Source organism: Pezoporus flaviventris, unplaced genomic scaffold, assembly GCF_033815535.1.
Source record: "Pezoporus flaviventris isolate CSIRO_AGI_PZ_B2104156 unplaced genomic scaffold, CSIRO_AGI_Pfla_v1 ptg000029l, whole genome shotgun sequence".
Taxonomy (NCBI): domain Eukaryota; kingdom Metazoa; phylum Chordata; class Aves; order Psittaciformes; family Psittacidae; genus Pezoporus; species Pezoporus flaviventris.
The window spans coordinates 2,220,155-2,243,403 of record NW_026892577.1 but is presented as its reverse complement, the minus strand read 5'-3'; the positions used below and the strand labels follow the sequence as shown (position 1 = coordinate 2,243,403).

Below are 23,249 nucleotides of genomic sequence, written 5' to 3'. Positions count from 1 at the left end.
TATTCTACCACCTGCATGGCAAGAAACAATGTACAGCTCCTCAGACACTCATTTACAACTATCACCTCTAAAACCAAACATTCTGCCCCTGTTAAAATGCAGGTTGGTTTCACTGAACTACCACTGCAAATCCTAGAGTTGCTTTTTGAACTGTGCCTGCCTCTGCAGCTGGTACACAGCTGGACCATCTGCACCCCCTAGCTGTCACAGGTAAGACACAGTACTTGTATCTAACTTACATTCATTTTCAACTTCAAATTTATTGAGGCAGTTTATATCAATGTATCCAGAAAATAATTCAGAAAGAACCCAAGTATACCATTTAAACATCTTCATGATTTATCCATTTACACACTCGGTACACAAACAACCCAGCCTCTGTACAGGTTCATCACATGCAAACCACCCAGCAAGACAAAAAACTGGAATTAAAAATAAGTCACAACTCAGTGTACTGGTTCAACTGCATCTCCATTTACCAAAATGGCACATTGAATAGTCTCTAAAATAAGATGTTTTTAACAATCTTGTTAAAAAATTCTTGGGCAAAATATTTCTAGACTTAAAAAACATCCAGGTTTTTTCAAAACACTCAAGATACTATACAACTTAGAAGAACCTTGAAATAGGTTTTACAAGGTTGTTAACCAAGGTATTTACATACCAAATAATGTAAAGCAAAAAACTGGTATTTCTAATGACAAAAAAGGTGATGCATTAAAGATTTATGAAATTAAAATTAAGGCTCTTTGTTATAGTTCTTTATGTAACTTTACATAATAGCCAACTTTGGAAATGTCAGTCTTGCACATTCTTGTCAATCTACTGCCTTGAAAGCAGTAGAGTATATTAAGTATTACTTTGAATAATTACATTGCTACTTCTATGTTTGAGCATGCTTTTGAAACACTGTCATTATGAAATATTTACAATGTGCAGCCTTCAAACTTGATGGAAAAGCCCAAGTACGAGTGTCTGCTTTGATACAAACAACATACTTGCAAAAGCCTTTTACTTCTCAAAATTAAAAGCAAATTCCTACAGTCTTAAGAAGAAAACCAGCCCTGAAAAGGTTTCACGTGGGCCTGAATGTGGACTGTAAAAGTGATGTGACGTTCCTCAGACAGTACTGGTTTTCACTTTAGGCTGACCTATTCTTTGTATCAGACTCTTTATGAACTTAGAAAAATTAAACGTATCTTTTAAAAAGTTCCTTCAAGCCCTACACATCCTTTCTGAGCTCTGCCCATAGGTACTGGGAAAATCAATACTGTCTTCTTGGCTGGAATGACTGGTCCACAGTTTATTTCAGGAGGCGTGTTCGACTAAAAGCAACTCGCCGTTTTGCAACGTCCTCTCTCTTAAAAAGCACAGTGATGTAAAACACTGAAGACAGAACACACACAAGAAAAAAAAAGATAGAATGGAATGGTAACCTAAAAGATCAGATCCATTAGCCATCTCCCCTACTATATCAAAATTTGTAGTCAGAATTGTCTTTATTGACTTTATTTTTCATTTTTGTACACAAAGAAAAACATGTTCATCTCCATCATGAACAAAAAACTTTAAAAGGCAGAACTAGAAGACATTTGTGTCCTTCACCAAAGCAAAGCTGTGCTAAAGGTTCCAAACATTTCCATTTTTAAAATAAATATTTTCTTTTTTCTTTTTTCCATTGTCTACATTCCAGTCTTCAGAATGTCACTGGAAACTGCAGCCTATCATGAAATACACACTTTTAAACAGAGTCCCAGCTCACTGTGTTTGGTAGCTTGCCATACCATATCCAGCTTGGTTAGGTATTACAGGAGCACCTTGTCCCTGGGGAGGCTGAGCACCAAATCCACCCATCCAGGCAGCAGATGGAGATTGGCTTAAAAAGAAACAGGATGGTTAAAAACAGGAAAGGGAAAAACTTCATCATGCAAGCTAGTCAAGTTATCTACAAGGCAAGAGACCAAGAAAAAAAAAAACCTATATCACACTTCCTATACTACTATTCACAGAATCATGGAATGGTGTGTGTTGGAAGGGACCTTAAAGCTCATCCAGTTCCAGCCCCCTGACACAGGCAGGGACACCTTCCACTAGAGCAGCTTGCTCCAAGCCCCTGTGTCCAACCTGGCCTTCAACACTGCCAGGGATGGGGCAGCCACAGCTTCTCTGGGCACCCTGTGCCAGCGCCTCAGCACCCTCACAGGGAAGAGCTTCTGCCTAAGAGCTCATCTCAGTCTCCCCTCTGGCAGGTTAAAGCCATTCCCCTTGGCCTGTTCCTACAGGCCCTTGTCCAAAGCCCCTCTCCAGGTTTCTTGTAGCCCCTTTAGACATTAGGGGCTGCTCTGAGGTCTCCTCTGAGCCTTCTCTTCTCCACATTGAACACTCATACCGTTCAATGAATGAATGAACTATTCATACCAAAACACACCAATTTCTTCCTATCTTTAACGAAAAATGCAGGTTAAGTGCTACAACATGTGATTCTTGAAAGTGTCATAACCTTTTTAAGAACAAATTCTGAATCTGAAAGAAGTTAAAATGTCCACAGGTAGCTGCTGCTCTCCAGGGCTGTGAACCCTTTAGGCAATACCTGGGCTCCCTATCTCAGACCCTCCAGTATTCACCACCTTAAGTCAGAGTCCAGAAGATGTTCAGGCATCAGACAAGACCGCTACCCGACACTGCTGCTGGAGAAGGTCTCTGTGCCTTCCGTCTCAAAACACTTATACACATAAAGCATGTGAGTGAGTGCAAGTCAGAGTGACTCACCCCTTTATTTGGTCCATGGAAATCATTAAACATCAGCTTTAAGCACCCAAGAGTCCACCTAAGGCTTGAAACCTTGTTCAGTCCTTGAAACAACTAAATCTGAAACTCAGACCTAACATTCTTGGAATAGTCTAAAAGAATTAAATACAATTACTCACTCTACTCCAAAACCCTGTTGATTCCATGCTTGGCCATACATTCCATATGATGGTACTTGCCACCCGTTAGCCATATATTGCCCATACTGCTGTGGATTTCCATATACTTGGCTCCATTGCCCCCACTGGCTGTAATCCACCTAAGGAGAGAATAATTCACAGTACTTAAGGTTCTAGAGATGGATTATGTTCCCTTTGTGCTGCTGAAGGCAAAATTTTGGGTGCTATCAATTGCAGGACTAAAAGGAGCAATGGAGATCAGCAAAATAAGACATCACTGTGACTGAAACACGTCTTTGTGTGTTTGAAATACCAAACGAATATTTGGATGGATAGTCGCCTTGGCTGCAGTTAGTGAACTAGCAAGAATCAGAATTACCTCAAAGTTTCTCCCTATCTTGAATCATATCCAGAAGACAGTAACAGATATTCCATCAAAATCACTAGCCCAATTTGATGAACAACTGGAACATAACTGAGACAGAACATTGAATTTCATAAGAACTCCAGCACAAAATTCAGCTATCATAGCTGGGAAGGTATGACAGGTATATATACGATTGCTTTTGTAATACAATGAAAAGGTAAAAGTGCAGTTACCTGTTGGAAGTTTTTAGTCATATCAGGGGATTCTTTACCCCAATAACATTTAACAACATGTCCTTCAATTGTGGTTCCATTAACTGAAACAATAGCGTGTGCTGCACTTTCATGGGTTGAAAATCTGAAGGATGTAAAAACAAACTCATGTTACGCTTCACAGTACTTTCACCTTGTTAAAAAGCAGTGCCTCCATCCATACATCCAGGATATCCAGAGAAAAAGATCTGCTTTCACAGATATTCATCTTTCCAGGTAGGAAGATTGGTGGCCACTTTTTAAGGTTCCAAATTTTTCAATGAACATATGGTGAGAGCTTTAAATGTAGCAGCAGAAGCTCAGCCAAGCAAAATTACATAAAGATGATACATTATTACACAAATAAAACAACAGATTTTGTTTTTCTCTCTCCATACCTGACAAATGAGTAACCTTTTTCTGGAAACACCCTTATTTCCATTATCTGTCCGAATGGGGAAAAAGTCTGTCTCATAAGTTGATCTACAACACACAACATTTTTGGGTTAGTAACCATCCTGGTGGCCAGAAAGCTTCAGTAATACCAACAGCAACAGAACAAATCCTACCTGTTAGCCCAGAGGCGATTCCTCCACAGTACACAGTACAATTTTTTGGACTTGACTGATTTACTACATCTTCAAATCTCAACTGTTTTGTATTATCTATAAAGAGAGAAGACTGGTTTTAAGCAGTAGGCTATCAGTAACCAGAGCCTCAGATACTTACCTCATACACAAGGATGAATTACACATTTAAACACACACATTCAATATTTTATGACAGACCAGCACTGCTATTACTCTAATATACAAGAAAAACACTATCCTTTGAGATCTGGAAGCCAACCTAGATACATAATTGACATGATTTTGGCAACACTATGTTTCATTCCTCCACTGAACAGTGCCACGCAAGATAGCAAACACAACAGAGCAGAGTCTTACTTTCTTGTGTATTTTTGGGGGCTGGTGGTTTCCGCGTTGCCCAGTTAGTTCTGATCTGACGGCCTCCCAACCACTGGCCTCCCATGTGTACAATAGCATTTTCTGCATCCTAAAGAGATTAAAATGGAGACTGTAACACACCCAAACAAGTAGTACATACAAGTCTACTTCCAAGACAGACTTGGTTGGCAGTTAATTCTGTTGACAACAGTAACAGTACTAAAAAGCATATGAAATTCTGAGCAACCACAGCAAGCAGACAAAAATAAAATAACTTGAGGCCCATCAGAGAAGGTCCTCAAGTGAGCTGGTAAAACCTTCCTCCCATCCTCATTTTCTACACATAGGTTAGAAGCCAACTACAGTCATACATATACTACCTGTACACAACCTCCATCTGTATTAGAATATCTGAAGGCTACCTCAAAAAGCACAAAGGTCATATAGATGCCAGAAGCAATTACTAAAATAAAACAACTATCATTTAACTATTGAAAAATCAACTTGTTTTGCCAATGACTATTAAAAATACAACACACAAAAGTATATTTAATGATCAAAAGAAAGGCAAGACATTTAAAATTGTCAGAATCACTTAGTGAAAAGTTTCTCTGCTGTAGCTCAAGTACCATTTATACCCTGAAGTACGTGTCTGCAAAAGACATTGTACAGCACAATCTGCATGTGGTTTTTCAGAGTCTGTAACGCTGAGATACAAAACAGATTGAGCACATTGCTTTTATTTATTACTTGCACACACACCCCCTGTCCCATCCTCTCTTCTGCCCTCTGGAGACACGCAAGACATGTCTGAGCTCAGACTGCTTTGTAAGGTCATGAACAGACATAAAAGTGAGTCCAGGGCCCACATGGCTTAACTTCTATCTCGAGCATGAATTAGAAGACAATCTTTAAAGTTCACACTGTAAGCAGAAGCATTTAGTAAGCATGGGGTAACTTTGCTAACACTTCCACATAGCAATTTTTTCTCCACTTGCTCTGAAAGAAGAGAGGCAGAGCAAATGGTACATATGTTTGAAATGCTTTCCCAAGGGCACAAAGCTTAAGAAAGAGAACACCAAGTACATGGAAGAAAGAGAACACATGGACGAGGTAACAGGGAGCAGCTAGCACTGTCCTGCCTCACACTGAAGGCTCCCAGCTATAGCTTTCATCTGTAACTCGTCACTCAGAACCTCAATCCTCCTAAGTATTAATTACAGAGGGTGCTCATTTTTAAGACAATACATAAACAGAATAAAGAAGTTACAAAATGACTGATAAGACTAAAACCACTAGACAATAAACAAAAACCTCACTCAAACACCCTCACTCCCAAAACATGATTAAATTACAAACTGACTAGGAAAGACAACTACCTCTAATGAACCTTGCTGCCAGCCTTGAGGGTCACTGCAATGACACAAATGGAACGAGCCCATACTGTAACTGCTCCAGTTCACCATGTGGCGTGCACTTGGACCTCAGGCTAGAGACCTGCAATCTGGGAACACATCCCACTTCCCCAAACCTAGCAGGACATCAATACAGTCTGAAAAATAGGCCTTCAACTGCCAGCTCAGGATGATGGTGCCACAACCACCGAGGTACGGCTGCAGTTTGAATGAACAGCAATCAGGACAAGTTTTACAGGCACTTTTTAGTATGACATTTAGAATTTAGCCATTTAGGTTAAATGTAAGGAAGAAGTTCTTTACTGTGAGGGTGATGAGGCACTGGAACAGGATGCCCAGAGAAGCAGCAAATGCTCCATCCCTGGCAGTGTTCAAGGCCAGGCTAGACAGAGCCTTGGGTGACATGGTTTAGCGTGGCAGGGGGGTTGGAACTGGATAAGCTTAAGGTCCTTTCCAACCCAAACCATTCTGGGATTCTATGATTAATTTTGCAGAATTAATACAGATTTTAATTTGCAGGTTTTATGGCTCAGACTGAAAAGAACTCAGCAACTTGCATTCCATATGACTGTTACATTTGCCCTACAGTCACAGAAACCAAGCACAATCATACGATAAGGGAAGAGGGGTACAAGGAAATAAGATTTCTCTTGTCTATTCCAGCTGCAACACAAAATAAACCAAGCCCAAGTGGAAAAATACACTAAATAAAGGCATTCAATCATAATGTCTTCTGGCGTTTGCAAATCTGAAGACAAGAAATTCCAACTTATCCTCTGATTCATCTCCAGATAACTGTGACAGAAGATAGAAGTCATCTTAACACATAGGACTTCTGACCACACAAACAGGCTTATACACCCCAAATCCTTAACTGTGTGTGGTTTTCCTAAGCAAAGTATTTAAGGAAAATGGTTTATAGTTTCCACACATTGCCCATATGTACCTCTGAATACACACAGCTCAATTCTCCTATCAATTTTCACAAGTTTCTCATGCTGTTTGACATTTAATTTCCAAATTACTAAGGATTACTTGTCAAGTCAATAGATAGATTTGTTGTTAACAGAAAACAGATTTGTTGTTTATAGATAATAGCACTATTTTTATCACTACTACGTTGATTAAACTCTACAAATAACACCTTTAACATCAGTATCAGTAAGGGGGACTAGTCCCTTGTTAAAAGTATTTCTTCCTAAGCATGCATAACATCATCCATCATGTAAGTCCATCCGTCACGTAAGACCATCCAACACAAAACCAAGAACAACCTTCAGTTTTACAATATGCAGAAGCAAATGCTCTAGTAGTACAGAATCAGCTCTTAGCTGAGAATCACTCAATACAAAGACCCATTTTAAGAGTCCAAAATAAGAACTAAAGTGAAGGACCAACCAACAGCTTTATGAAGATGCAGAGCTCAAGGAAGTAAACCTGGCTGTACTTTACAGTACAGTACAGTACAAAGACTGAGCTTTGGCACAAACCTAAACCTGGCAAATCACAGAATGCTTTGGACTGGAAGGGACCCTAAAGCTGATCCAGTTCCAACCCCCTGTCACAGGCAGGGACACCTTCCACTAGAGCAGCTTGCTCCAAGCCCCTGTGTCCAACCTGGCCTTGAACACTGCCAGGGAAGGGGCAGCCACAGCTTCTCTGGGCATCCTGTGCCAGCGCCTCAGCACCCTCACGGTGACCAAACCCTGCCATGTAGCATGGCACTGTGCTGCTGACAGCTCTAAGACATCATTCTGCAGGGGAGCTCCTACCTTAACACAGGCACCTGGCGTGGTGCCTCAGCTAAGAGGCCCAAAGCACTGCTGATCAGACCAGGCACCCAGCTCGCTGTAGGAGAGACAGTTCCACAGGCTGAGCTGACCTACCCTAACTCACCCAAACAAGCTTGCTACATCAAGGAATCTTTCATAATGTTCTCACGGCATTGCTGTCATCTGAGTTGTTTCAATCCTTAACCACAGATAACAAAACCTTTTGACTAAAGTACGTTTTTCCCGTACATGCAAATTTATTTCCCTTGGGAAAGCCTGATACACAGTGAACATATAAACAAAAAGGCAAAGCTACAAGGAGAAAACAGGCAATGATTTTCAGTGGACACTGTGCTTACTCACCAGTTTGTTATAAAAAGATACAAAACCATAGCCTTTTGACTTTCCAGTTGCCATATCTTTAACTACCCGTGCATCCCTGTGAAGAGAAGCACAGCTATATGAGGGCAATATTAATAACCTGCAAAATAAAAACTAAAAGGAACCACACACACTGTATCGTGAGCATAATTTTGTCTTAGCAATTCAGTTAGCCCTACAACTACAATTCATTCCTGAACTCTCCCTATTGCTTCTTTACCTGTTAGAAAAAAGCAGTAGGACAAAAAAAAATAACATGTAATAAACATGCAACCTAACCACATAACCTATGCTGGCTAGGACTAGAATGCTCAAATTGGGCAGCATAAAGAGAGACAACGTTTCCTTTTCTAGTATTCTATTGGCTAGGGTCCTCTAAGGTTTACTGTTCTAGAAATTACTGTAACAATTCTAGCTAAGTTACCATGCATTCTCTAAATAGTTAAAGGTCTTCTGCCTACCGATACCAAATATATGAAATATTAAAAAAATGGAAAAAGAGGAAAAAATAGGAATTAAAAGGCATACATGGCCTGTTAACAGATTTCTTTATTTTTCTTGGTCAATTCTCTAGCATCATTTTGGAGTTTGGGGAGCTGTAAATTTTGAAAAATTGACATTTTCAGATATTTAAAGAAAAGGAGAATAAAACTAACAACAATGCTAAGCACACCAGTACGAAAACAACAAATTTACACAGAAATTTTAGTGAGTAAGTTAAAATGATTGGAAATATAGAACTGCACTGAATATAGAATGTTAAAATGTAAATACTAAAATATGTATATATAAATAATGTATAATAAGAATAAATAGAAATGAGAAAAAATCTACAACTGAGTTCCAGTGTGCACAGTTCCTTGCAGTTAGCCTTCAAGATCCTGTCCATTCTTATGAGCAATTCTGCAAAATAACCAGAATGCTATTACTTTTAATTGTGACTTGGACTTAAGAAAAACTGCAGGTCTCAGGTATAAATATAGATTGAGAAAACAGAAACCTGAATTATTCTCTTTAAAACCCCATTTTTAAAACAGTACTTACTTACCACATTAAGAGACAAAAAGCAAAGTAAACAAAATAGCAAGAGGTAAGAAATAAGATTTATGATTTCATTTCAAAATGTACAGAACAAGAGAAAACTCAGCATTTTGCTCTTAGAACTATAGCCCTGCAAACCTTCATGTGCAACTTCATGTACTCTTAAGGACACACATACTTTAGCACTCACAAGGATGCTTGTCATGTTTAATGTGTTCCATTAAAACACCAGGTGATTTAGGATCACCTCAATTATCTATGAGAAGTTTAAAGTAACCTTCTCTTAACTGGCAGAAATATGCACATATTGTAAATCCACCATTTTTTCATTTCAATATTATAATCTTAATTCAACCCGTTATCATCCCCCAAAAGCAGATTTCATTTTCATTATTAGCTTTTTTTAACATGTTCATCACAAGTTATTCAATTAGCTGCTTCATTAAGTTATATTCCAATTACCCAGTTTACTGCCTATGAAACGCAGTATGAATGCATACACAATACACCAAAGATGCAACATATACCAGTTATCAAGTCACTACTCTGTACACATTCTAAACAACAAAAAGTCACACTTAGGAACAGTAATTAAGAATTAATAAGAAGCTGAAGGACATTAGCATATAAATTAGGTTAAAAGCACACTGCTTTCAGCAAAACCAGAGCACAATTACATTACTGTATTTGCAATCATGATAGATATTAAGATGAAACAATAACCCCTTCTTTACTGCCCACCCAACATAAGGAAATCAACATCAGAAAATCATCTAAAAACAAGAACTAACATTTCAACTCAAACATATTTTCACTGTCATTTTCTAACCGATATTGGAAATGTTTATGATGATACTTACGATATTTTACCAAAGGGAGCAAATGCTGACTTGATGTCTTCTGTTGTTATTTCTGGACTTAAATCCCCAACGAACACATGGAAGTGATCTGAAAATAAATAATTTACTTATCAAATATTTAACTGCTATCTACAGTGTCAACTCCTGAGAAAGTGATGCTCTGCACACAGCACTGGGAACCACGATTCCATTGGATGAGCAGCAGCAATTTAATCTGTCCACTCCAGTTTCCCCAGTTGTAAAGCAGAAACAGAAGAATTAGTTTGCAAACTTCTATTAAACACAAGATGGGAAGGAGAAAAGTTATGTTTAAATGTATTTATGACAAATTATTACCACAATGTGAAGAATTTGTGTAGAAGTGATACTGTGGCATTACTTTACTTACTGGATGTATCCTTTTTCTGGCTACTTGGTGTTGTTGCCCAGTTTACTTTGACCTCCTGAAAATAAGCATAAGATTTAGTATGAATTCACAAAATCCTTACATTTTTATAAGTTCATTCAAGGGTGGGTTACAACAATGTCTACAAGTCATCACTCAGTATAAAACACTGTCCTAGTCAGAACATCACAAACAGTATGTTTCCTAAACAGGACTGACTTTTCCAAATCAGTATTTCATTAATCTAAAATATTAAACTTGAGAAACAACTTCAAGAAAATGAACATCCCACAGTTTTATGAACAGCTTTTACACAAACCTTAAATCTAAGATTTAAGAGTCCTTAAATCTAAGATTCCAATGTAAGCAACTTACCTTCCCCAAAATTTTTCTCCCATTCATAGCAGCTAATGCAGCAGCTGCATCTCTGTGTTCATAAAATTCCACAAAGCAATAAGGGTCATTGCTTGTATGCTGCAAAACAGAAAATCCAACAGAAGAGTTGACCCTTCTGCTATCGGGTTGCTGAGAAGAAAATCCAGGAAAATATATTACTTATAGTTAGAAACTTTAAAAATGATTTGCATTAGATTTATGAAATAGCCTTTGACATTACACTTAAATGCAAGAATTATTAAGATGGACTTTTATTAAAGGTCTAGTAATGTCTGAAGTATAGTGTATTTTCTGTGAGGGCTCAGTACTTCAGGTTTCTTACACTAAGAATAATTCAACTAACCAGAAATGTGATCTGCAGACTGGATGAAAGGGGAGGTGGGAAAGGGAAGAATGGAAAGAAGAACAAATACGGTCTTCTGACTCATACATACACTCAAAGCTTAAAAGGTTTGTTCCCCAGATACGTTATGGCCAATTTTCTCTCTCCTCCTACTTAAGAAGTCTTTCCTTGTATTTGCCTAAAAATCACAGCCAGAATGCAACCGAGGAGTTGCATCTTCTCAGTCTCATATGAAAAATGTTATACCCAGCAATGGGGAAACATCCGTTTAAAAGAACTCAAAACAGTCTGACTGGGGGAGGGGGGAAAGATATCAATTGATTGTTACTCTTAAATCTGGGGTACAACCTGGTTTTGTAAGATGGCCTAAAAAAACACCTTTAAACATAGTAATTGACAAACAAAACTCACTGAAGTATTAAATGTACCAAACTATTAAGAGCAAAGAACATAAAACTGATCAAGTAGAAATGATGATTAGAATGCCATTGGATTTAATTTGCCTAAAGGATGTAATGAGTACAAAACCTATAGCCTTGCACCAGAATATCTACACTAACTACTCTTAGTACTTATCTACACTAAGTGCTCTGCATGTGCACAGACCAGGAGATGACAAACACTACTGAATTAAACCAATTATTTCTTGCATGGACAGGGAAGGGTCTAGCATGTAAAGAAACTGCTTTGGCACCAGTATTCTTGCATGACAACACCCCTCAGGGTTAGGTAGAGGGCTCTAACTCAAGTTGGGAGCAGGCCTTTGACAGTTTTATTATTTAACTTCTGGAAATTCACACATACTTATATAGACAAAAAAAATCTAATTCTGCCCCATTAAACTGGATTGTACATCTTCAGTAGTTCTGTCCACACCTGAACAAGGAAGTTAAGATCTCACAGCTGAACTGATCACAAGGCCTTTTTATACTCAAAATGACCAAGCAGTCTGAAGGCATCCTTCTAAACAGTCAGTACAAGGAGTCTCTAAATGATGCAAAATGAGCAGACAAAGAAAATATGCCTGAGATCGTAAAAAACTTTAAGTCACAACAGCCACGAAATGCTTTAAGAGCACATTCACCCCAGATGCCTCAAAACAGTGATCCTTAATTCACTCCTCTCCCCATACTACCTTCCTGCTACAATGAAAACAAGATGAGGACTTAGCAGATGAGTGCAGTCTGTGCTTCAGCTGAAGTAGAATTTACTTTTAGACTGTGGAGAGGCCTTCTCTACCACTAAGAAGTTGTCTGAACATGAAAAGATCCTCTTTCGCAGATACCCAGATCCTGAGGAGTTTGAGATACCCAGGGTGGCGTAAGTAGCATGAAGAGGTATTATATACCTCCAAAATAACCACTTCAAATCTCTAAACACTTGACATGTTCATGTCATATACTGTACAAATTTAAGAGACAGTGATCAAACAGTTGATACATCTGGCTGAAGAGAGGAAGGAAACAAAATCACAGAAGTTTTTAAAGCATTCAGGTATAAACTTGACTGATGGTGGCAGTAACAAGACAGGTAAGAACCACTTAAACGCAACTCGGTGCCTATGAGAAGGTGACAACACTGATTAGGAGGATGGACAGCATGGACAGGTACTTTGACAGAAGTGCTGTAGCTGCAGGCCAGTTCCAGTCTAAAATCCAACTCGCACTTGCTGACTGCTCAGTGACAGGGGATTAGGTCAGCTCAATGTGTTCACCTCCAGATGACTGAATATAGCTGTGAGTAGCTTTTTGTTTAGCTCCTCAGTTCAGAAAGATGCCTCACTTGTTATTTGTATGGTTATGTAAAATCCTAAAACCATAAAGTCTAAATCAAGGAAAAAGAGTGTTGGAACTTCTCATCTTGTTCTCAAGAAGTCACACTAATGCTAACATCTCTCAATCGATGAAGGCTGGAGCTGCAGTACCTTATTTCTAATGAGCCTATGACAATCAAAGCTGTTTCTTCAGAGAAAAAAAACAAACAATTGTGCTCTATTCTGTTTAGTCACCTTCCTTCAATAAACCTGTAGAGTATGTGGCTCCTATCTCCACTAGAAGGTTTTAATTAATGGGGAATGATCAGTGAAGACAAGAGAGAGACTAAACAAGCATCAGATGGATAAGAAGCCACTAAAACCACCCCCCAAAAAAGCAGTGTGTCACATTGAGAGGAAAAGAAGACCACAGAGGAGTTCCTAGGAGTGTCCCTAAACAAGTCTGCTTTCCAGACTTGCCTTTTAACACCTTCATTAACAATCCTGGCCAAAAAAAGTAATGCGACTGTACTCAGGAAATCTGTAATCACAGGTTAGTAACAAGCATAAGCAGAAGTAGGAAGAGCATAGAGAAAACCAGAGCTGACGAACCAAAGACTGAACCCAGCAAAAGTTCTGATCAGTCTTTGCCAGAAGTTTATCAGTTATAAATGCACAAGGAAGGAAAAATATTAGGGATAAAGAAATTGCTTAGGATGTGTCAACGAGATTGTGGAAATGGAACCAATCCTAAAGGTATCGGAGCATTTGCAACGGTCAGAAGAAAGTATTAATACTTACCGCTATTTTGTACAAAAGACCTTGTCTGGGATACTATGGGAATTCTGTCACTTTGTTTCAAGAAAAAAATCATTTAAGAACAGAGCAATGCAGACAAAAGCTGTTTGCACTGGCACAGAAGTGACTCAGGAAGAGCACAGCTTGTTTTGAAGGATTTTGGACTTTTCATCCATATTGAAGCAGCATTTAGTCAAGAGGAAAAAGAATTACTGAGGCTCATGTTCAAATAAAGTAAAAAAATGTACAAAATAGCCATGAATAACACTTGAAACAATGAGGTTTCTGATCATCACAATGGGATTCTGAAAAGAAGGGGTTACAACCTTCTAAAGAAGGTGGAATCTCATCATCAGCTGGTGAAGGGTATGTCAGGGCTACAGGGAGAAGTACAGGACTCTGCACAACAACAGGTCTCTTCTGCAAAAAGTTATCCCCAAAGCCAAGAGCAATCAACCTAAAACCCCACTATCAGGAATGGCAAAAGAAGCCCCAACTCCATTTATGTGCATAACTTATCATCACTTACATTATATTTGCTACCCCCCTGGAAGTGGCCTTACCTCTGTTATCATTTTACAGCTTTTGCATGGTCCAATCTGGCTGAATAACTGAAGTATAAGAACTTCAGTCACATCTCTGGAGAGGTTTCCTACATAGCTACACAAGGAAACAAATAAAACAGGATTTTAAACCACATGTTTTCATCTTTTTCACATGTCATTATGATTTTAAACTCTTAAATGACTATGAAACATCTCCCTTTAAACATCCTACGTATCTTAAAGATACTATTTACAAATTATGTCATGATACAGTTTTAATTCAGCACTCCTGTGGTTTCTGAAGTTGCCCACACAACTGGGAACATGAAGCTTGATTCAGACATAATAGTGGACATAGATATCTAGTGCCAGTATCAGAAATATCAGAAGCATGAAGAACATTGCTCAAGAACAAGCAAACAACTAGGAAAAGACGTTTTAAGTTTCACTTCCCACAGAGCATCTAATCCAGACTACTTCTGAATTTGGGTACAAACCCACACCGAACTCCTATTACTCCTGTAATAGCTATCAGACAGAACTGTGCTGCCTTCCAGCTCCAACTTTGTTTTCCTGAGCATTTGGGAAAGCAGCCCACTTGCCAACAGGCAATTCATGCAACACTGTGCCATAGGAATACTCTGCACAGAGTTTATCTCCACAGCTACCACTCTGTAAAACACCCCAAAGTTTTGGCAGTGTTATCTTAACATCACCCATACTTCCTGATTTATTTATAAAACCTTAGAAACAACTCAAGTTTTAAAATACCTGTCTAGTTTACACAGAGCCCTATATTTATCCAGATAGCGAGAAACCCAATAGCAGAGCTCGAAAACTACTTCTAGATACTCTGCTATGTTTTACACTAGCAAGAAGTAAAATGAGGTCATAGGGATGGCTGAGAAGAGTCATGAATGCAAAATTGAACTACTTTTAAGTGAGTAATTTGTAATCAAACTGTAAGCAAAGCGATCAGTTAAGAGAAAGGCTTGTCAAAGCACCAGAACTCAGAGTCACAGCACAGGGACATTCATTATCTTTACAAGTAAACCTGTCAAGACACCAAGGATTCAAATGCAATCAGTAACATGAGCAGAACTTTAATGATTCAGCTGTTGAAACAATATACATTTTATTCATTTTACTCTGAATGTCACAATACAATAAACTAAAGTCAGTCTGAGCTGTTAATACACTTCAGGGAATATAAACGTAAACTAGCATTTCTTAGCCTATGCATAAGCCAATTTCTTTTGGGTAAAGACATGTAAGTGCATGCTTTTCCTTCATGGGTATCCCTTTCCCATTTCTGAAAAGCCAATTCTAGGCTTGACAACTGGACTTTCATCTAGCTTTGGCAAAATCCAAATGGACCCTATGTGAATACTACAGAATGATATCAACAGGGTTTTCTCTATGTTGTAATTATTTCAACAGCTATGAAACAGTTCTGCACTTCCTCAGCCAGAACTTAAATGCTACACAAGATCCAGAGTGAGTTTCTCATGCATCACATCATCCGAATATTAGAAACAGCCATTAAAAACTTTCATGTACTCATTACTTACTAAATACATTTGAATTATAGGAGTCATTAACAGAAGATGCATTCTCAGCCTGTGTTGTTATGAAGGATTTCAGTAAAGAAACTAAAACCTACAGATTTCTAAGACCCATTACAGAACAAACTGCCCATCTCACTGACTTTTCAATTCTCTATTCTGAAATCTTAGCAGTTAAATATTTATCTACACCTTTGTTCCAAAACCTTAACTCATTTTTTGTTAATCATTCACCAAGATCAAATCGTAAATCACTATTAGTTTTAAATGGAAACATTAACCTCTGAAGATGCTACTAAAATCAGAGGGAAAATACAACTACCAGCAGGAATTCCCACATAAAATGTCAGGACTGCTGTGAACTTATCACTAGGCGCTATTTTAATTTGTATGTTGTAGAATAGTATTAGTTAACACCACACCTTAACATACCGATATAAGCACCTGTACAGTAGCAGTGACATGAAATTAAGTACAGTGAAGTCCTACTAACATTATTTCTAGTGCAAACTCAGATGTGGAACACAGTTAACACCCCAGAAACCCAAAATCTCAGCCTCTTCTGCATAATACTACTATGTACTTTGGAAATGCAAAACCCCTGAAAAGCAAGCTGAAATATTCCTCTTGGTCTGACAATAAAAAAAGGAAAAGCCATTCCTCAGAAATCTATTCAACTAACCAAATGCCACTACCTGCTAGAAGAAATCCTAGGTGGACTTCCAATACCACTATGTTTTCATTAAGATAGCTGTGAGAACACTGCATCATAAACCTTGGCTATAAACCAAGTCACCTCTTCATAAAAATCAGCAATGTAATTCTGCATCACCTGATTACCAGATTCAAACGGGATGGAAAGTCCTACTGGTCCAGTAATGCTCTAAATACATATGATAAATACAGCCTTGATGTTTAGTATTACCACAGTCAGAAGGCATTAATACCTTTCACAAGTTGCTAATATTCTGAAACTTGAGTAATACATAATAAAAGGTTCCTGTAACAAGGACAACATCCACAGAGCCCCAGATCCCTTGAACTGCATTTAAACTATGGGAATACAAAACTTGACAAATTGGGAACAATACACTAAAAGGTAAGGTTTGACGACTACTTTCACGTCTTGAAGTAAAGCAGGTTGCAGTAATGTCACCTCCTTGAGTACAGTTAAAGGAGACTTAAAAACATACAAACATCTTCAGTGCATAATGTCTGAATACTACATAAATAAGAAATAGATTCAACACACTAGGAACAGAAAGCTTGCCATTCTGGAAACACAAAACTCCCCCCAGCTGATGCTAATCACCAACTACCCATGGCCAGCCTATTTATGCACCCAGTTTTCCCCTTTCTAGCTCAGTTTAGACATTATATATAACAACACAATATTTTCTATTCTACTTCACAAAATCAAAGTAAACAGCAGCACACCTGAAGAAAACACATTGCCTTTGAACATGCTTGTGTGCAGTAACTTAATCTTTTCCTTAACATTCTAGAGGATGTATTACTCGAACTTTTAAAAATGGCAAAACCCAACAGAGAAGAAACACTTACTATATACTTTTCTAGGCTGTTGTCTTGCTTAATGGGACAGGGCAGCAAAAGTTGTGGCTTTTTGCATACAGGCAATACGGTTTGTTTCCCTCTGCAAGTCTGAAGCACTTAAATACCAATTAATAAGCAAATACAAAATAAAACCCAAACCATATATGTATCTCTCTCTCTATATATAGATCTCCTGATATTACACTATTGAATGCTGCTAACAACACAAAGAATAAAACTGTATTTGAAATTCAGAGATCTTGCAGAATTATCTAAAGAATAAATGAAGCACGTATCAGCAAGTAATGAGTTTTCAAATTAAATTCTGGCTTGAACAGAAAAGTCCTCTTTGTGAAGGTAAACAGGATTTTATTGTATTTTAGGTAGGGAAGAAAGGGACATTTAAACGTCCCATTGTGAATGCTCCATCCCTGGCAGTGTTCAAGGCCAGGCTGGACGAAGCCTTGGGTGCCATGGTTTAGTGTGAGGTGTCCCTGCCCATGGCAGGGGGGTTGGAACTGAATGATCTTAAGGTCCTTTCCAACCCAAGCTGTTCTATGATTCTATGATTTGCAGCCACTAGTTTAGGTCCACAAAACTTCCCCTACATACTATTTAGTGGAAAGATAGTAAATATGTTTTCATATTCACACAGACAACATGAAAGAAGAGACAGATTCCGTATTTAAATGAAGAAAGTATGATAAGCAATGCAGTAACTGATGTGGTGAAAAGCCCATAGAAATAGCATCTCTGTCTAGTGCTACTGAGCTGCTAGAAACAAAACGATACCAAGAAAAATCCACTCTGTAGACTCTACTAGCAGACTATGTTCCTCTACAACAGAACTGAGCTGAAAAGACCAAGAGAAAGGAATCCTGCTCCTGGTTCACAACTGAAGTCTTACTTCTGCACCCTCTTCACATCCCGCAACACTTCAAATACGCCACTAATGATACAACAACTTACAGGTACTCTGGGCCTGTTCATGAAGCTTTCCTAAAACCATTAGTAAGAAGAACACACAGATTTGGAACTTTTACTCCAGTTATCAGCAAGAGCTGGTAACATCAGCAACACACAAGGCTTCTGGTGGCTTGGTTTCCACCTTAAAAGTAGAACAGGACTTTGATACAGCTTGTGATGGAACGGTACTCACAGAAAACAGAGTTTAAGTGTCCTAGATAAAAAAAAAAAACCTCTGAAAAAAATCAAACACCCACAGTTCATTTTAGGACCAGCTGAAAAAATACATGTTGTGAATGTTCTATATCCCATACAAATCAAGGGCTGTGACAAATCCTACAAAAAGGCCTCCCCCTTTCTCAAGTTATCTTCAAGTTGTTCAGAGCAGTAAGGAAAACTTTTGGGCAGAAGATGCTGAATGTTATTCTCACATTTCTACACAGGGCTGCTAGTTATGAAATGTGGGAAATAAACATGCAAATTATGCCTGTTTTCTATATTAAGCTTCAGAAAATATTTTGAATTCTTAGAGGTTCATGACTGACCCATCATGATGGAAACCAACATAACAGTCCTGCAAGTACCACAAATGGAAACAATTATTGTTCCTGAGGTATTGAAGATGGGTATAAATGTTCAGTGAACAGTAGTTGGGTGAGGCCTTTGTTCTTTTAAAATCACAGAACAGTTAGGGTTGGAAAGGACCTTAAGATCATCTAGTTCCAATCCCCCTGCCACGGGCAGGGACACCCTTATGTATTCAAAAAGAAAATTCCTTTATAACCTACAAGTTTACTTTTTCTTTCTTGAGGGAATAAAGGAAACACTGAAGACACTCATAAAGTATCACTTAAACTATCAACCAAGCCCTTATGCATATGGTCAAACAGCTACTGAAACACTCTGCTCTTCACTTAATTCCCACCTCATAAAAACACAAACAAAACCAAGGAGTTCAACTTACAACATTATTCGCTGGTCATGGGGGCTAGTGAGTTGTATTCATATCAGAGATTGCAACTCCTCTACCTGAAAAGTATTACCCAGGATAATAATCTTTAAAACACAACTTGCAGTTCTGCATTTAAAGGTATTCCACATAAAAGCAGGGACAAGAGGAAGATGTAAGAAACGCTACAGAGGAATCTTTGTGTTCTATGAAAAAAAAAGCCCTCAAATAATGACAGGAAAGGAACCCTGCATGAGTGCGGTTACTACAAAACTACTAGGAAACGAATGCATGGCTGTTTATTAGTTTGACAAATTAAACAGTCTCACACTGTGCAATAAAATATCTTGGGCAGATGGGGAGATATTATTTCATGCATCTTAGTACAGATGGGATTCTTCCCTTATCAGTGACTAAGTGGGCTAAGTCAGGTCATCGAACCTACTCCCAGTGTAGCACCAAAACTTGCTAGCAGTGAAAGAGCATTCTACTACTTAGTCTAGATAGAGAAGAACATTTAAAACTTAGTCTAGATATAGCACTTACTTAAAAAACAAGGGGGAAAGCCTGTCAGGAAAAGAACATGAAAGCAAAAGAAAAAAAACAGTAAAACTTTGTCCTTTTATCTCTTCTTATTCTAAAGCAACACTGAAAACTACATCCACTATCAAGGCCAAGCATTTGGGTAGTTAATGCAAAAAGCATTTAACATATGCTTATTTAAACTACGAACCTCGGGCAGCAAGGGCTAATTAAGTACTTATACTACACTGTAAACAAGTTAAAGTAACTTCTGCAGACACAGGAAGGAGAAAACACACAAATCGCCTCGAAAAGTCTTAAATGCCAAGTCATCATTTTGGAAGTAGGAACAAACTACAGGGATATTTCACTCTGCTTCCGTAGTTCCTTTAAAGTGGCCTTCAATCCAAACTATCTTTGGAAGCCTTCCTGAAGGCTACTGTCCCCAAAACTAAATAGACAAAGGTTTCATCTGCACTGCCCTGAACTGTGTTTCTCTTACGGGCAGCCTGAACATTGTACTGTTGGGGCTGCCTGACATGGACAGCCTGAGCTACCACAGCTGCTCAAAGCACATAACATCCTCTGGCAACTGAGGCTCTATGAACTCCTTAAAATGGCCAACAACAGAATTAAGTGCTCTCAAGCGCCTGACCACACATAAAAGCTCCCCTGCTATAAGTCAACAGGACAAAGAAAACTCGTCAAACCCATACCTGCAGAGTTGAAAAGAGCTGAACAGCGACCAGAAAAACCCCTCAAATGTATAGTTTGAAACAGAAAACAGATGACAGCTACTAAATGATCAAACTCTGCCTAGGGAGACACGGCCAACATCCAGTTATTCCTGCTGCCAGGGCCCAAGAGGCTGCTACAGAACCACACCATCAAACACCGGACGGAAAAGCAGTTCTTCCTATCTGCCCGCCATGGAGAGTCTCGTTTCACGGCGCTCCCCATCCCACCCACCGCACGGAGAACACAAAGAACTTTCCTATCGCCTGGACCGCTGCGAACGGGGGACCAGAGGACAGGCGGCCCGGCCCCGTGAGAAGCTCATACCCACAGCCAGGCAGGGTCCCCCCCGCATCGGGCACGGAACCGGTTAAACCCGGAGTCCCCTCGGCCTCCACCGCGGCGGCGGCACCTCCGCTCCCCGCCGTTTTCGCCCTCAATCGGTGCAACGCGAACCCGCGCCCTCTCCTCCCCGCTCTCCGGGCCTGTGCTCCCCGGCCCCGCTCCCCACCGCCTCGGGACCCCCGCGCCGCCCGGCCCCGCTCCTCTCCACACACCCGCCCGGCCCGCGCCTCCCCGCCCCCACCGCGGCCCTGCCACGCACGCCTCCGGGAGCGCATCCCCCTGCCCGCCTCACCTCGCCCCGCCGCCGGCCCGGCCCCCTCCGCACCAGGCCCGCAGGGGCTCCCTCCCCACTCCCCGAGCCCCCGCGGCTCGCCCGCGGTCCCCTCCCCACTCACAGGGTCCTGGGTTGCCCGTCGTCTTCCATAATGGTGGGCGAGCGCCGCTCTCAGCCGCAGCCGGGGGCAGCGCCCGAGAGGGGGGCTCCGCCGCGCAGGGAGGCGAAGGGAAGGTAAGGGTGAGGGCCCCGGCTCCCCCCGCTCCGTCTCGACCCCTCGCCAGGTCCCGATCCGGCAGCCCCGAACCTGAGAGGCAAGAAACACCACAAAATGGCCGCCCGCCACCAGACACTCAGGAAGCCGCACTCTGCGCAGCCGCGCCCCGCCGGCCCCGCTCCCTCTCGGGACGGATTCTCTTTCCCGGTCCCCACCGCCGCGCCGCGGAGCGCGATGGGGATCGTAGGCGCTGGCGGGGATAAAGCGGCGGGACGGCCCGCGGGGCCCGCCCGCCCTCTGGGGGCTGTAGTCCTGCGGCCGAGCACCGCCCCGCCGGCACAGGGACGGGGAGCCGGGACGGAACTACCGCTCCCGGCAGGCCTGGCGGCAGCGGGCCGGAAGGCGGCCCGGGCCGGAAGGCGGACACCGGGCCCTCCCGCCGCGGGGGCCGAGCCCGGGCGGTGCCGATTGGCCGCCATCAGCCCGGGAAGATTCGCTTGTGCGGGCCGCTGCCTCCCCACGGCGCCGGGCCCGGCCTCAGGCTGCGGGGAGCCGCTAACGCCGGGCGTCAGGAGCCGGGTAAAGCCCGGTTTGAGCCACAGACCGCCGGGGTTTCGGTCCGGTTTCTGGCGCTCAAAGGCAGAAGTGTTGTGGTGGTTTGTGCATAAATGAGGGATAAAGCGGTCTGGTACTGCTCGGGGGCTCATCCTGTAAACAGTTGTTGTCGTGTGCTTGCCTGAGGGGAGTTGATTTGTGCTAGAATGTGTTGAATGGGCAGAGGAGGGCACGGAGATGCTGCGAGGGCTGGAGCAGCTCTGCTCTGGAGCCAGGCTGAGAGAGCTGGGCTGGGGCAGCCTGGAGAAGAGAAGGCTCCTGAAGGGGAGACCTGAGAGCAGCTCCAGTGCCTAAAGGGGCTGCAGGAAACCTGGAGAGGGGCTGTAGGGACAGGCCAAGGGGAATGGCTTTAACCTGCCAGAGGGGAGACTGAGATGAGCTCTTAGGCAGAAGCTCTTCCCTGTGAGGGTGCTGAGGCGCTGGCACAGGGTGCCCAGAGAAGCTGTGGCTGCCCCATCCCTGGCAGTGTTCAAGGCCAGGTTGGACACGGGCTTGGAGCAAGCTGCTCTAGTGGAAGGTGTCCCTGCTGCATATACACACAGGACAACCAGGTGATCAGGCCCAGTCAGCATGGGTTATGAAAGGCAGGTCCTGCTTGACTAACCTGATCTCCTGCTGTGACAGGATGACCTCCTTACTGGATGAGGGAAAGGCTGTGGATGTTGTTGACCTGGACTTTAGTAAAGCCTTTGACACCATTTCCCAGAATGTTCTCCTGCAGAAACTGGCTGCTAATGGCTTGCATGAGTGCACTCTTCCGTGGGTAAACTGGCTGCATGGCTGATCCCAAAGAGTTCCCCAGTGGGCAGCTGGTGGTGCAACAACACTCCCTGCACACAGTTCTCATTATCTATAGACCCCAGCAGAGGAACTGCTTTGGACTAGCCTCTTGATTTATCTGTCAGAGCAGCTTATCTAATACAACTTGTTAGCTGGCATACCTTATTCTTAATTACACAGGGCAAGCCTGGAAGCTGTGCCGTGGCAGTGACGTTTTGCAGGGATGGTTTGCTGACTTGTGTTCACCTCAGCTCTAAATCAAAACACGTTTTTAATTACTATTATTCCATTTTTTATTCTACAGAACCTGCATTGTACAGAGCAGCAGTGATGCTGCAAGATCCAGGACAGCCAGGTCAGAGCCCTGCTGAGAAGCAGGGGAAAGGAAACAGGACTTAAATACAGTCTTTTCTTGCTCTCTGGCATCCTTACGTCAAGAGCAAGAGGGTTATAGTCTTGATATCCAGCCTCTTTTAAATCTAATTTGCCTTCCTTTACTGATCAAATTATGCCTCCAAAGACAAGCAGAATGCACAGAGACTTCAA

General features: G+C 41.3%; 1 protein-coding gene across 3 annotated transcripts; it reads right to left on the bottom strand.

Annotated features, from left to right (window-relative positions):
* Nucleotides 1-240: 240 nt before the first annotated feature.
* On the bottom strand, nucleotides 241-21,500 carry TIAL1 (TIA1 cytotoxic granule associated RNA binding protein like 1). 3 transcript variants are annotated; one of them, XM_061458617.1, is made up of 12 exons: nucleotides 21,213-21,500; nucleotides 14,200-14,296; nucleotides 10,722-10,871; nucleotides 10,350-10,404; nucleotides 9,962-10,049; nucleotides 8,043-8,118; nucleotides 4,493-4,601; nucleotides 4,115-4,210; nucleotides 3,944-4,028; nucleotides 3,528-3,651; nucleotides 2,928-3,067; nucleotides 241-1,876 (listed from the first exon to the last, which is right to left on the bottom strand). In XM_061458617.1, the coding sequence occupies exons 1-12, from the start codon at nucleotides 21,239-21,241 to the stop codon at nucleotides 1,759-1,761; spliced, it is 1,167 nt and encodes a 388-aa protein (XP_061314601.1). In that variant the 5' UTR covers nucleotides 21,242-21,500; the 3' UTR covers nucleotides 241-1,758. The 3 variants fall into 3 exon arrangements, with proteins under 3 accessions (XP_061314601.1, XP_061314602.1, XP_061314603.1); XM_061458618.1 differs by having other exon boundaries at nucleotides 10,722-10,820; nucleotides 21,213-21,498; XM_061458619.1 differs by lacking the exons at nucleotides 9,962-10,049; nucleotides 10,350-10,404; nucleotides 10,722-10,871; nucleotides 14,200-14,296; nucleotides 21,213-21,500 and adding an exon at nucleotides 8,589-8,662.
* Nucleotides 21,501-23,249: the final 1,749 nt, after the last annotated feature.